Genomic DNA, 14,705 nt, shown 5'->3' with positions numbered 1-14,705 from the left:
TCTTCTATCTCTAGATTCAGAGCTTAGTACTTTGCATTTTTAATGGACTTAATTGATTTGGTATTGAGTTAATTGCTGAATTGAACTGGATTTAAAGGTTCTATGAAGTATAGCAGAATACAAATAATGGAAGAATGAAAGGAAAAAAGCCCCAAACATGAAAAAGCCCCAAACAAAGAAGCTCCACAGCACAATGCCCACATTTCATGTCTTCGGGATTTATAAATGAGTCACTCTGGAGTCATGGATTACCCAAAATGGAACCAAACAAAAATCTGCCCATCAAAATCCAAGTTATGCTCAGGGCTAGAATCTCTGAGTGGGCAGTGTACCTCGAAGTCTATGACCTGAAACACCTAAGATGGGAAAATCAAACAGAGAAATTACTCCTCGCCTGAAAGTGTTTCCAGGAAAAAGCCAGTCTGAGGGGAGTGGAATGTCTGTTGTTGCTCCCAACATTAGTGTGAGCTCCTGGGCCCTTTCTTGTCACGTGAGCAGGAGCAGGTTCAGTGTAGAAAACGTGCTGGTCCCTGCCCCAGCTGCTGGCTGGAAGCAGAAAGCCCGGCGGGGTGGAATCCGCAGGCGCTGACCCAGCACAGGCAAGGCCCGGCTTTGGAGGCTTCTGGTTTAAAAAGCTGGGGTGTAACCAGTGGGTGGGAGTGGCTGTGGGACACCAGAGGTGACAGGCATGGTTTTGAGGTCCACATTATCTGGACTAGTGGCTGCAGGGAGCAGATTGTGCTGGGGGGGTTCGCAGGAATTCCAGCCCCTCACGCTCGTTTCCAAGAGACACAGAACAAACCAGGGATCCTGGTTGTGTGAAGTGCAGTAAATTCATCAGTTCCTTATAATTTCCCTGCAGTTTCAGAGAATCAAATTTGGCTGCCACAAGGGAAGAGAAAGCAGTAAATTTCAACAGCTGATGCCTGTTTTCTCCACTTTTTTGTTTCAGCCCCTAAAAAGCATATTTCAGAATTTCAGACCCTGATTTATTACTATAATGAGATTTGTGTCTGCTCAAGCATTAAGCTTGCCAACATGCTCTTTATTCTTTTCTGCATGTGTTTTGCATTGAGAAATGAATAAAGTGGTTGGATAACCTCACAATTAAGTGTTTCCACCTAAATATCTCCTATAACGTACAAGTAATTTTGTCATTTAGAAGCAAATAGATTTCCATGAAGAGGATTTTTTTCCCTTGAGTCTTTGTCCTGACAGCCTGATAGTGCCTGAACATGATGGACAGCAGGGTAGATGTTTTGCTACTTTTATCCTTCTGCTTTGTCCATGTTTTGTTTATCTTGCAGGCAGGCTGTTCAGGGAGCAGATCCATCAATTGATTGGTCTTGACTTTTTCTAACCCACCCTCAGCTTCAAAACACCAAAACAGACAGAAAATGTGCTCCCTTAATCTTGGAATGCATAATCTAAACCTTAATAGTGTCTATACTGAATAAGTGGGTTGTCTGATTTATGACAGTTGTTGATCTTGGAGGTCTTTTCCAGCCTAAATAATTCTTTGAGGCTATGAAGAGATAATTATCCCAGTTGGGGCAGCTACCAAACACCTTGTTCATAATCAAAAGTAGCTTGAACAGAGACTAAATAGGATGAAGTTGTAGCTTCACAGGTTACCTTGAGTGCAGTCTGACTTGTATTTTACTTTCTCCAACAAAGTAAGTTTTCACTTACCACTTCCAGACTGCAGGTGAAAGCAAGGAAAAAAAAAATCCATTCCTATTGATCTGAGGTAGGAAGTGCTTCCCAGTTAAGAGCATTAGTCTTCTTCTGTGGCCTCCAAAGCAAGTGTGAATACAAGGAAGTTGAAGAAACATCAATAAAACTTGGCAGTTTGTTGGATGCTTTTGTGTTGTATTGTAATTTATTCTTCTCCCTTGGAACGGGACAAGTCACTTTTTTAATTGCTATGCAGACATACCTAGTGAAGGTTACTCCTAGAAGACAGTAGGATTTTTTCTCTTGCCTCTTTCCAAAAGAAAGGCAAAATTAAGCCTTTGAGAAAAGAATCCGATGCGTTTCTTGTTTTGAAGTCTGACAGTTGTTACAAAGATTTTGGCTTCTTGTAGCACACAAATACCCCTCTTGCCTTTTCCCCTATGTTGCAGAGCCTATTGCAATGATATTTCTAATCTGACTCTCCTTGGTTTTAAAGATTTTTAACTTCATAATGGAGTAGTACAGATTTATTGTGTCTATCTGAGGCTTTGGTGTTGTTTTTTTTTCCCCTAAAATTTATTTGGTTTGTAGTTACATAGAAATGGAAACCCTGCAATCACCCAGATGACTCATTTAATCTTGTTGAATTTATAAGCATGTAAATCAAATAGAGAGAGTGTTGGTTTAAGATGTGGAGTTTCATCTTGGACGGAATTTGTTGGGAACTGAGGCTTTCAAATGTCAAAAATCTGATTTATAATGGAGTTGCTGTTGCACACTGTCAGCAGTGCAGTCTTAGAACGTTCTCTAATAGAAGCAATGTGGGACTTGCAGTTTTCTGCAGTCCCCTGCCTGGGCAAGGATCCTGTCCTCCTTCACAGAATCATCAGGCTCTGCCAGAAGATCCTTCTGGGCTTGTTTTCCTTGAATTTCTTCTATCAGAGCTATTCCAGGACTTCAGTGCACATTTTCTCAAAATTATTTTGGTTGGGTTTTTTTTTAAGCCTAAACTTGGCCATGATCAGTTTACAGCTATTTTTCCCCTCCTCTCAGTTCCACCTCCTCCCATCCCCATGTATTTATAAGGCAGGAATCACATCCCTTTTCAGCCAAACCTCAAAGTCCCCTCACCTGCAATGTGCTCTCCATGTCCCCCAACCCCCCCCCCCAGCCCTCTCCCCTCTGGCTGCTGAGTCTGGCTTTTCACTCTTATCTTCTTCCCCTAATGCTGTTACACATTTATAAAACACATCCAGAGATCTCCCTGTGCCTTAAAACAGCATCATCTTTGTCCTTTGGGGAAGTTGATCCTCGTGTCTGCTCAGAGCTGTCACCTCAGCTCACCTCCTGCCCCCTGTCATTCAGAGACGTGGGATTTGCTGTCCTACACTCTGCTGAATAGTTCCTACCAATAAACAGATCACTGGGAGAAACTATCAAGGCTGTTTTTGTGATTATCTACACAGATATAGGTAGAGTAGATAGATAAAGAGTAGTTTTTACTCTTTTTTTTCCTGCAAGATACCAAGCTACACCGATGCTGGCTGGAAAGTGAATTTTCTTCTGCAATGGAAGGCAGAGGATGTTGTCCTAAATATCCTTAGTGACTGCAGACCTCTTGCACAGTCCTAAAACTGTTTAGTTGCATATAAACATGTCCCTCAAAAACCCAAGGGTGCCACTGCAAAATGTGTCTGGCTGATTCTGACAGTTATATTTATAATAATCGCCTTTAAAGAACTATCATATAACATCATTATGAGCATCTGCCATTAAATAGTAGCTATGTTTGACCTCTTTTGGGTAAAGAGTGCTCAAAAAGAGCACACTAACTCTATGACATATCAGGCTGAATTGAAATACCTGCATTTTTTCTATTGAGTTACTCATAAGGAGCTGGAGAAAATTGATTTGCTGTGGCTGTATGGCTTATCCCCTGGTTTTAATGACAGCTTTTCTCACATAGTGTGAACTTCTGATTCAAATTACCAACCTGTCTGGTACTGGAAATCATTACCAGGGTAACAAATACATTTGATATACATGGGAGGACTTTTAGCATTTTAACTGAGTATAATTTAGTGCCTCCTTTCCATAGTGTTGGATTTCTCAGGCCTGGCTGCTTCTGAGAGTTAGTAATGAATAAGGGCAGGGACAGAAAAACCATTTTACTTTGCACATTTAGTCATCTATAGCAATTAGATGTGTTTGGTTAGGCTAAAATGGTTTCTAGGCAGCTCTTTAGAAGTTTAGAATTGGTAAAACCACCTTGGAGAGGATGGAGAGTGCACTGAGGGAGCAGAGATTGCTGCACCACTGAAGACTTGATAAGAGCAATTTTAATGCCTTAAACTTGCAGGTATGAGCTGAATGAACTTCACTGTGCTCGTGCCTTCGCTGGCTGGAAGGCTTCCTTAAACTGATGGGAAGTTTTATCATGTTGATTTTACCAAATCAACAAAGTGGAAAATAGCTTTGCAGAGCTGATTTGCATGAGAAGGGCTGCAGAATGGCTGGTTTGAGGTGCTGCAGTACCACTTGCTCATTAATTCCCATTTATTGCCTTGTGTTGCTACCAAGGTTTGGGAAAATACGGGGGGAAGGGGATCACTGTAATATTTCTCTCATTCTTGTGATTCAGGCTGTGTAGTGCAGCTTATCACCAGATCTGGCTCTCTGCCTTTAAGCCCTTATGGTCAAAATAATAAAATGAGTAAGAATGAGAATGTCTTCCTGTTCCATCTGCTGCTCTGTTCTCTTCAGTCACTGCCCTTACAGAATAATATGTACAATTGCTCTTGAGCCAGAAATTTAACTGGCACTAATGAATGTAAGTTGAAACATAACTGAAAATATTTAGAAAACTTCGAAGTTTGGAAGTAGCACCTACCTCTGACAGTCACCAGGTCAGTCAAAACACTCTGCAAATGCTGGGTGTTTATAGAGTACTACTGTGCTGCACATTTCCCTGTTTGACAGTGTAATGCTGAACTCTAGAGCTGTGATTTACTGGTAAGAAATGGGAGAATACAGCCATTGATTTTAAGGATGTTTTTAATTGCTGGTGACGGGTAGATATGAAAGGAAATATTTTCAGAATCAGCTAAACTCAGTGTTAAATATTTAGATAGCTTCTCTCTGAGCATTAATATATAATATTTCTCTTCTCCATCTTCAATGTACATATCAAGCAAAAATAATGCTTTACAAGGAAGGAAAAATCACTTTGTTATACTTAAAAATGGGATGTTTGGTCTGTAGGCTGAGAAGAAGCAGAGACTTAGAAAGTCACGTTTGAAGGTTTTTAAACAAAACCTGTATGGAAAAGAGTAGAAGTTCCTCCAACAAATGTGTGTTTATTTGGAAAGTCTGATTTATTATTACCACAAAGCTCCTGCCTGGTAGCTGGTGAAGAAGTGAAAAGTGAGGTTTCCAGAAATCTATAACCATGGTTAGATAATGGGTGGGATTCATTAGTCAAAGACTGTTCTTCTGCTCATTGACCTTTATCTTGAAATAGTGTAAGCAGATCTGAGCTCTGCTGCACTTTGGACCTGAGGCAGGGGTGTAACTTCTGGCACTGTGTTGATTTTGCTCCTGGATGCTGGAAATCAACAGGAGCACTTCTGGAGTTATGGAAACTGTGATAATAAACATGACAGGCTACTCGTGTGTGTAGCACATGTGTACATGTAACAGAACAGACTAATGAACACAGAGGATTTGTGTCAAAACTGGATCATTAGAATAACCCACCAGATCTATCTGCTGAATTATTTGTGCTCTGCAGAATTTGGTAATTTTTGGTCATGTTGTCTCCCCCCCCAGGTGACTTATGGCTCTTTTGACTACACCTCTCTGCTCTACCTCTCTGACTACACCCAGGACTTTGGGGGAGGACGATTTGTCTTCCTGGATGCAGATTCCAACAAGACAGTCGAGCCCCGAGCAGGTACAGCCTGGGTTTGCCTGCAGGAGAAATGGTTCATGGTGCCATTTATTAACTGGGTGGGCTGGCACATGTTGTGGGATTGTGTTTGGTAATAATGCAGCATTCTGTCTTCATACTGATGACATGAAAAGTAACAATTAAAAAAGGCCAAAATGTGGTCACAGTTTGACATATCTGGGCCACAATAAGTGACTTCCTTGAAAGCTGTAGGGCTTAGGAACTGCCATCCAATTCTGACTGTGCAGCAAGAGCAAAGCTGTGATTGCAGCAAATCCAAAATAAACAGCTTATTTTAGACTGGCCTGAAGTTCCTTTGCTGTTCAAGGTGGGCCTAATCCCCTGAGATGGCTGTGGGCTGGGTGTGAAGATGATTGATTATCACAGCTCTGCTAACCTGCTGGAACATGGGTTATAAGTCCATCCCTGCTTCCAGGAGATCTGACAGGGATGAGCATTCTGATGGCTGTCAGTTATACCTAAATAAAAAACCTTTGAGGCTGGTTTGAGATTTTTATAAGAAGTGGATCATTTGGAACTAGAATTACTCTGGGGCAGGATGTCTAGAGAGAAAGAGCTCAGTCTCGGCTCATCTGTCTGGCAGGTGAGTCCTGAGCTTCCAGCAGTGTTACCTTTTATAATGCAAGACCAGCCACACTTTTACAGGGAAAAAAAAGCCAAGGACAACTTTATATTCCTACTGTGTTCTGTATTTTTTTTTCAAGACAGAAAAGATGGAAATTTACTCATTTAAAGACAGCCTCAGTAATTGTCTGCTGACAGGCATTACCCCAAGCAGAACTGACTGTAGACTACTGCTGCCTGCAAATTGGGATGGTGTTTTTTGAATTATGGATCACAGTGATCCACTCACCTGCAGTAATGCTGGCTTAGATAAACTGAGATACCTGCATTCTGGGTTTGCTATCAAGAATTGTATGTTTGATTATTTTGGCTTTTATGATTGGAAGTAAACCCTAAGCTGAAAGTATCACCTTTTGCAAAATACTCTGTTTTGAAAGGGAGCACATGAAACTGTTTCATTGCCAGATGCAATTCTAAGATTAACATGTGTTTATAGCTGTAGAAATCATAGCTGAGTTCTGGGTGTGGGAGGAGAGCTGTCTCCTGGCTCAGTGCAGGGGCACTGTATGCAAGGTACCCCTGGCTTAATTTCCAAAAGTCTGTAACTGTGAAATTGCTTCCATTCAGCCCTATCCAGTTCATTTTCAGGTTTTCTGCTGCAAGGTGTTCGCTCTTGATGTCATTTTGAGGGTTTTTTAACAGCACCTGGTTGTGGCTGTTCCCTTTCCCAGGTGGTTTGTGGGCAGTGGGTGCCACAGGCCTGGTTGCACACCCCCTTTGAAACAAAACAGTGCAAAGAACAGCTCCAAAGTGCTTCATGTGCACAACAGAAAATTCATCTTAATGCCAGTTACCCCTTTCTAACACACTCCCCTGTGTAATCAAGTTGTCAGGAGTCCATGATTGTGTCACTGCCTGTGGTACAACCTGAGGCACTGCTGACATCCTGAGAGCAAAGGAGAAATTCAGCTTCTGAGGTGAAGCACAACTGAAGGCACTTGCACTTCTCCTCTTGCTGACAAAATGTGGCTTGGGAGAGAATGACCCCGGGGTCTTTTCTGTTGCTGGCACAAGCTGATGTATTTTTCATGTTCAGAATGTTCCTCTGCAGTGTTTTTTCTTCTCCTTCTGCCTTTTTGGCTTTTTGTTTTGTTTTGGTTTATGCTTCTTTTGATCCTTGGTGCTTGGCTTGTCACTCCAACCCAACTTTTAAATCCACATGTTGACAAGCTTTCCTGCTTCTCATTTAGGAGATCTAGGCTTTTTTAGAGATCACTGTCATAATCACTGGTTCAGTTTTAGTGCTTGGCAGCCAATTTACCTTCTCAGTATTGCTAATGGCATTGAAGAACTAAAACCTGGCACCTCTTGTTGTCTCAAACTTAGGCTGCATTTTGGGAGCCTGATGCTGTGTGCCCAAACTGGCAGGTTTCTTTTTCTGTGAGCAGCTATTTGTCCAAGTGTCAGGCTTTACAGCAGGGGACAGAAAAGTCATTGTTAGTGATGCAGCTGAGCAGAAAAGCAGTAATTGGAAATAAAGGAAAAAGCAATTAAAAACAGAACCTTGTGGGATGTTTTGTGTTTGAAAGTGCTGCCTGGGCAAGTCCCACTGCTGCTCCAGATGCATTTGCAGCACTTTAATGGTAAGGATCAGTGTTAGCCAGGCAGTGGGGGACAGGAAGGACTGTTCTGTATGGAGTGGAGCCTAAATTAAAATGCTTATCCCTTCTCTCAGCATATATCACTTGTGCATTATCTAAGAGCTCTGTAAGTCCCAACTCTCACATATTTCAGTGAAAGACTCTGATTTGTAGGATGGTCTTTAACATCCCCTAGTTCTGTTACTAACAAACACCTCCTGCTTTAAAGAGAAATTATAATTTACTAACCTCGAGGCTTTTGAGATTATTTTCTTTTCAACAGACATGAACAAGTCAGCACCATGATGCCAGTTCAAGTGTACAGACCTTTGGCTAATTCATAACCAATTTTGGCATGAAGGAACACATCTTTCTTGTACCCTGATGGGCTGCAGAAGTATCTATGTATCTTTTGACTTCAGTCAGGACCTCTGTCTGCTGCAAGAAACTCACTGTACCATGAGTAAGACAATTCTTACTGCCAAGGGAAATACTACTTTGAAAAGAAAACATTTTTTTTGTGCAAAGAAACAGATCTAAAGCAGTATCTGTTACTTTTAAATATCTATGGAAATTCTGTTGCCAAAATTATCATACTGGTATTTTTTTTTCACCCTTTGCACCAGGGTTGGTTTTGTTCAGGAGAGCAACCTTTTGAATGAGGTCCTTCAAAATGAGACCTTTCCACATTAACTTCTTTTTGCTGGTCTGAGACATGTTTTAGTAATCTTCAGTAGATACAGGAGGATTAAGAAGAAATGGCAAGACATTTTTCAGCCATAAAATTGGTATACTTTTTGCTGCTGCTAAGCTTGTCAGTGTAAACCATATTTAAAATATCATAATTTTCTAAAGTCCTGTGTGAATTTGGGGACTGACAATATTAGGACACGGACTTTACTTTATCATAAAGTGTAGATGAAACCCTGCTGTTGGGGTGAAATCTCAGTACTGGTTCTATGTTCATTATTTGCATGTAAATTTGGTTTCGAGGTCAGTTTTGCTGCACTTATTTTCAGCTTACAAGGTAATTTGTTCCTCATACAAATTGTTTATTATACAAGGGCAGAAGGAAAGGTCGCAGTCACTTCTTCTGTGTGTTTGTGGAAGAAAATAATCTGTGGTGCAAAATGAATTCTGTGCTTTGGAGAGTGAAACGTGGCTCTTCCTTGAATATCAAACTTAACATATTCTCACAGCTGTCAGGAGTGTGTTTTTGAAAGTGTATAAACCATTTGATTTGAAGGTATGAGATATTTGGCAACTTGGGAAGTTGGATTATTTTTCATTTAGGATGGAAAGCAGTGTATGTTCAAATGCACACGAGGCTTTCTTATGGTGCAGGAATGGGCTTTGGGGGTCTGTGGGTGCATTCACTGAGGTAAGTGTAGCTTTACTGCAGTGGTTAGATATTGCATGCCTCTCAAATCCTGGAATCATGATAATAAGTGCAGTATTCCAGATGAAGTGGTGGGAATCTGTCATATTTTTATTTTACTGTGCTCTTTAAAAAATCAGGTTTGAGGAATTCCCTACTAAAGGCTGAGGAAATGCAGCACAGTGACACGAAAAGTAAGATTTCCAGGTCCAGAACTCCCACAGCAGGATTTCACAGGTGTGAAAAATGTGTTTAAAGCATGTATTTAGTAATTTATCTTGTATCATGGAACAGGGGACATTCTTCTCCCCCACTGAGATAATCTGATCTTTCTCTGTATTCAAGCCACATCATCCAGGTTCAATCTAGATCATGATAATCTCCTGCCATTCTTAGCTTTAGTTTTGCTCCAGTCAGCAAAAACTGGAGCACATCTGGAAGTTAAATCAGTATCAGCTGAAAGTTGAGAAGGATTTTTTTAAAAAGTTCTCCAGAAGTAGCTGCCAGTCCTGGTGAGGAGGAAATGCAGCTCAGTAAGAACCAGCCATACAAAGTCCAGGATTTACAATACTCATCACAAATTGCACCAGGGGCTGTGAGGTGATTGCAAAGAAAAATGGTAGAAAAAGGAGGAGCTGTTGCAATTGTGACAAAAATACAGAGAAAATAGCTCCTCATTTCTCTATAGAACTCTGAAGACTTTCTTTTGCTTTCTGTTTTGTTACCTGTGGAAGGATAATTGGCTGCCAGGCTCTGGTTTTGTATTCTGGCAGTGCTTGATGACATTATTATGTCATCAAGGTTAATTATGGCATTAAATGAAATACTATTTTAATTAGGCCCATAAAGCAATAGATACCTGGGAGTGCAGGTCAGACCTGCACTTAACATGGTGTTTTTATTAATGACTTCAGATAAATACACTGTCTGGTTGAGGCAGCTGTTGCTGAGGAGAGCAGTGGTCAGGAAATGTATCACTGGCTGGGCCACTGGAAGGATGGAAAGTAAAACAAAATCCCAGGTTCAGCTGTGTTTCACTGTGTGGGTCAGTCATGACAGTTCATTTCTTGGTTCCTAAGCTTTGTGAGTGTGAATGTCATATGCCATAGATGAAATCATGAGGCCTTTTTGTTTAAAGGGCATTTTTTGCATAAGTGGGCAGCAGAGGTTACCCTTGTGCTTGTGCTACAGTGATTTACTAAATGTAAGGGGGAATTCCTGCTCTATCAGAAGTCCAAAACCCACAGTTTGGGCATCCGTGTGATTTGGCCACAGCTCTACTGACCATGCCATTTTTGGGATGGTCAAGAAAAGGAAAAGAGATGATGTGGAGGTTATTTAATGTGATTGCAACACTTTGTTCTGAGTGAGAACTTTCTTTAGGGGTCCAGTTTGGAACTTCTGCAGCTGCAGTGACACAGGAGCAGAGCAGACTTGGCATCTTGGCTGGGTGAGGTTGAGCACTGAGGGGAGAACTGGAAGGCAGAGCAGGGTGATGTCCCTGTCCTCTTGGCTGTAGGGAGAAGAAGTGGAGCCAAAAGGTCTCATAACTGATATGGAGAGAGCAGTTATACATATTTCAGTTCTAAATACTCCCCTGGGTTGTCACACCTTCAGACAGAGAAAAAACTTGAGATTTTGAGCAGCCAACTGTGCTGATAGGAGAGAAGCAAACAGGGATTCTGTTGAAGTCTAAAAATGTTTATGTACGTTTTAGTAGGAAATAAATTCATTCATTTTCTTTAAAAACTGTAATTTGGAAGTTTTCATGCCAGGTCTTTCTAAATTTAAACCAAAAGCAAGTACTTTTTTGATAGTACTGGTAATAGTTTTACAAATTACAAGGTGGCTGTGGGAGGACTTCACTGTGTGAATCAGTGATTTTATTTATAACAGCAAGTAATTTCAGGACAAGTTTGTAACTAGGTTTTAATGCCCATCGCAGGTAGTTTTTTGGGGTTTTTTTAAGGCCATGGGCTTCTTTCTTCTGTTCTGTGCTTGACATATATGTAGCAAAATTGCTCAGAGAAGCTTGTGCCCTCTGTTCTGGGGGACTCTCTTCACCCCATATCAGGGCAGTCACAGACACTGTCACTCCATGGTTTTTTGTGGGGTTTGCTTAAAGGGCTTGCCTAAAGTTCTCCCCATTCAACATTTATTTATAAGTAACTGAATAAGTGTATTAAATAAGTTCTATTTTGTGTGATTGCAGAAAGTATTATCATCAGGTTCTTTGCCTAATGATCTGATGGGTTTCCTTGGACACTTGATATGAGAATGAATTAGTGATTAATCCTTAGCAGATGACAAGGATGAGAAGAACACAGTTGTGTTTGTGCAGTTTCCCTGGCAGTGCTTCTGCCCTGGTGTCACTCAGCAGATGAGATGCAGTTTCTCCTCCTTTCCCAAGTACCAGTTAGAGCTGATAAATGTTAAGCAGTCAAAGCTGTCAGTGCACAAGATGGAAGATGTTGAACAGACATGTGGTGCCAAATAAATGGTTCCTGCCTCCCTTTAAGCAGACAGATGAGTTGCTTCGTTTCCTTCTGAGCAGCAGAACCAGTTGCCATGGACAGTGGGTGGAGGAGAGACCCTTTCCATTCATCCAGCTCTGCTTTGCATCCCTTCCCTGGCACTGGCACCAGGCAGGGGTGGCCCCTGCCCTTCCCTGGTGCCCAGCAGGCCAAGGAGGAGAGCAGGGGGACAGTTGTCATTCCCTTACATGGTTGAGACAATCTAACACATAATTTGCAGTTTCTCCTCGATGTTCTCATGACCCAAGGAGTTTACAAGGAGATTTGGCAGTGAACTAAACTGGAAGGGCCAGAAGGATGCTGCCAAGAAAGCAGAAGGGGCAATACCACGTGAAGGATGGGAGCATGAAGGGGTTTGGAATCCAGTGGCAAAACAGGCTGCAAATACAAGTGATTACCAAAGCTGATATTCCTGTGAAGGGCCTGTTCCATGTGTAATCAGAATAACTGAGGTGGGAAAGGACCTCTGGAGATCATCTGCTCCATTCCCCACACTCAGAAATCAGGCACAGGAGATACAGGGGTAACAAAAGATCTGAGACACCCCTGGGAGGTGTGTGGATGCTGCACTCGTGTGTCAGACACAGCCCTGGGCAACCTGGTGGGACTCAGGAGTCAGATATAATCTGGAAATTGGCCTTGATTTGAGAAAGGGAATTGTACCAGGTAACCTCCCAAGGTCTCTTCCAACCTAAGTTATGCAATGAATGTTTAGTATTAGAGGCATAATAATCTTGTAGCATTTTTTCTTATGAGCATTGTGGGGTGTTAATATTTGAATGGTTCTCAAAACCTTTTTGTATATTCTCTATACCTTGTTATAATTTAACCTGGTGTGCCTGACTAATTTTCCTTCAGAATAAGAACAGCAGAAGGTATTTTTTAATAATACTTATAAAAGAGAACGTGTGTTAACTGCCAAGTATTGTAATGGTGCTTACTGATTAATTTTCACAGAAACCTTGTTAGAATAGGTCAGTACAACTTTCACTTTAGAGACAAGGAAACCAATGGGAGAGTAAATGGTTTCCTTGAGGTCACAGTTACATGTCAGGGGTGTAGATGTCACTGAAAATGGTTTCCTTTGCACTTTCTTCCAGTCTGTGCTTCCTCTCAGGAGAGGTTGGATAGCAAATTGAAGGCAGCTTGTTTATGGAAGTGCAACAGAATGTTAAAATTCAAGACAGAAAAAATCTGCTGAGAGCAAGTCTTATGGGAATACTGATTTTTTACTGTGACATAGCTGAGTGCATAATTTTTTCCCACCTGTCTGCTGCTCCTTGTGGTGGTGATGTTTTCTGAGTACATCTGAAAAGAACTCGTTGCTAAGAGGCAATTATGAATTAAAACTGGGAAAGCAAAAGCAGGGAAAAGCAAAAGCTCATATTTAATACATATATTCCTCTAGTGGTTTTGTTTGAGCAATTAAATGGGACAAAATTGCTGCATAGTGAAATGTCTGTTGCTTTTGCTGCTTGTTAAATATTATTCCTGAAAATAACAGCGTTGCTTCATCTAAATTGGGATCACATAAAATTCATAGCAGTGGAGCTTGTGACTGGCACTTGTATGTCTTCATAAATAGTGATTCCTGTGGACGAATGCAAAGATGGATTCTCAAAAAATCAGGAGAATAAGTGGTGAGCACTGATTCAATTAAAGTCTTGCCTCCTGTAAGAGCTTGTGGGGAGTTCCCAGTCCTTGGTCACTGTCACAGGGTGGCACATTCCAACGAATTTCCCATGACAGTAGTTTTTTCATCCCAAATACAATTTATCCTTTGCTTACTCTTCAGTATTTTAAAACTTGTGTGGATGCCTGAGGGCCATGGAAAAGAGGGACTGGGAAGCAGCTCCACCTGGAGCTGGAGCTCTGGACTAATCCCAGTCCAGAAGCAGAGCTGGAGGTGTATCCATGACCCGGGAAGGGGAACAGCTGCACCACAAGAACACTTTCTGCAGCCTGCAAGGAACAGCAGCTCCTCAGCTGAGCCTTGGCCAAACTCCACCCTGAACACTTTCTAGCATTTAATGCTGGAAAGTATAAAAAACATGGAAAGGAAGAGAAAACAAGCTGTAGATTCAGGTGGTGTTGTCAAATAGAGATCTCTTACTAATGGCACAGCTTTATTTTCTCTCATGTCTTTTCCCCATGAGTCTCTGGATAAAGATATTACTGTCAGATACCCCTGGAAGGTTTTGTTGGATGGGATGGGAATTAACATTCTTTACCCTTGCTTTGAACATTTATACTCTTAAAAATAATGTACCATGGAGAAAGTGTGCTTTTGCTTCAAAAACTGCAAAGAAATTAAGGTTAAAAGAAATTTTTCCCAAGTGAGGACAAAGCATCTTTGAAAACTGACTGTAGCCTTGTTCAGTGACCCAGAGACCCCAGCTGATGGATATGGGACCAGATACACAAGGAGCTGTAAGATACTATATATATGAAGACATATTTATTAAAGAAAGGACTTAAAAGACCTTCTGTGTAGGCAAAAATCCAGTTTAACTGGCTTAAACAATACAGTGAACCTCATCCCACTCTGAATTACTACAACTTCTAGAAAGAGATCAAACAAAACAGCTTGAAAGTCAGTTTAAGGCAAAGCTTTGGGTGAGTAGGTGAGGGATTGATATCAAAGTACTTTGATGATGTTGAAATAAGGTTTAAAAGGAAAAAAAAATTATGAGGCAGGGACTTTGTATGAAATCCTTGAGGGCAGCACTCATTGCAACACTTGTAGGGTAGGAGCAAGTTGCCTTCATTTAGCCTTTCATCCAGAAAAGCAGGACACCAGGGTGGAAATGAGCTGTGCATATGAATGACTCTGCTCTTTACATATGTAAAGCTTTACCCATTACTGATGTGCAGCCACAGGAACAGAAGAGTATGATATGACTTGTGCTTGGCAGCTGTGAAAGACTCTGAACTGCATGAGG

The 14,705-nt window shown here is 41.3% G+C and overlaps 1 protein-coding gene across 1 annotated transcript in view; it reads left to right on the top strand.

Moving 5' to 3' along the window:
* Window positions 1–14,705, top strand: part of OGFOD3 (2-oxoglutarate and iron dependent oxygenase domain containing 3) — a 35,194-nt gene that overhangs the window by 17,295 nt on the left and 3,194 nt on the right. The window contains exon 8 of the mRNA XM_051797552.1: window positions 5,506–5,629. Coding sequence (XP_051653512.1) covers window positions 5,506–5,629 — 124 coding nt within the window. The remainder of the gene's footprint in view (window positions 1–5,505; window positions 5,630–14,705) is intronic.

This window comes from Manacus candei, unplaced genomic scaffold (genome assembly GCF_025592945.1).
Source record: "Manacus candei isolate 608988 ecotype Guabito, Panama unplaced genomic scaffold, ASM2559294v1 h1tg000047l, whole genome shotgun sequence".
Taxonomy (NCBI): Eukaryota; Metazoa; Chordata; class Aves; order Passeriformes; family Pipridae; genus Manacus; species Manacus candei.
Note: the sequence above shows the minus strand (reverse complement) of the source record. Positions and strands in the feature narration are given on the sequence as shown.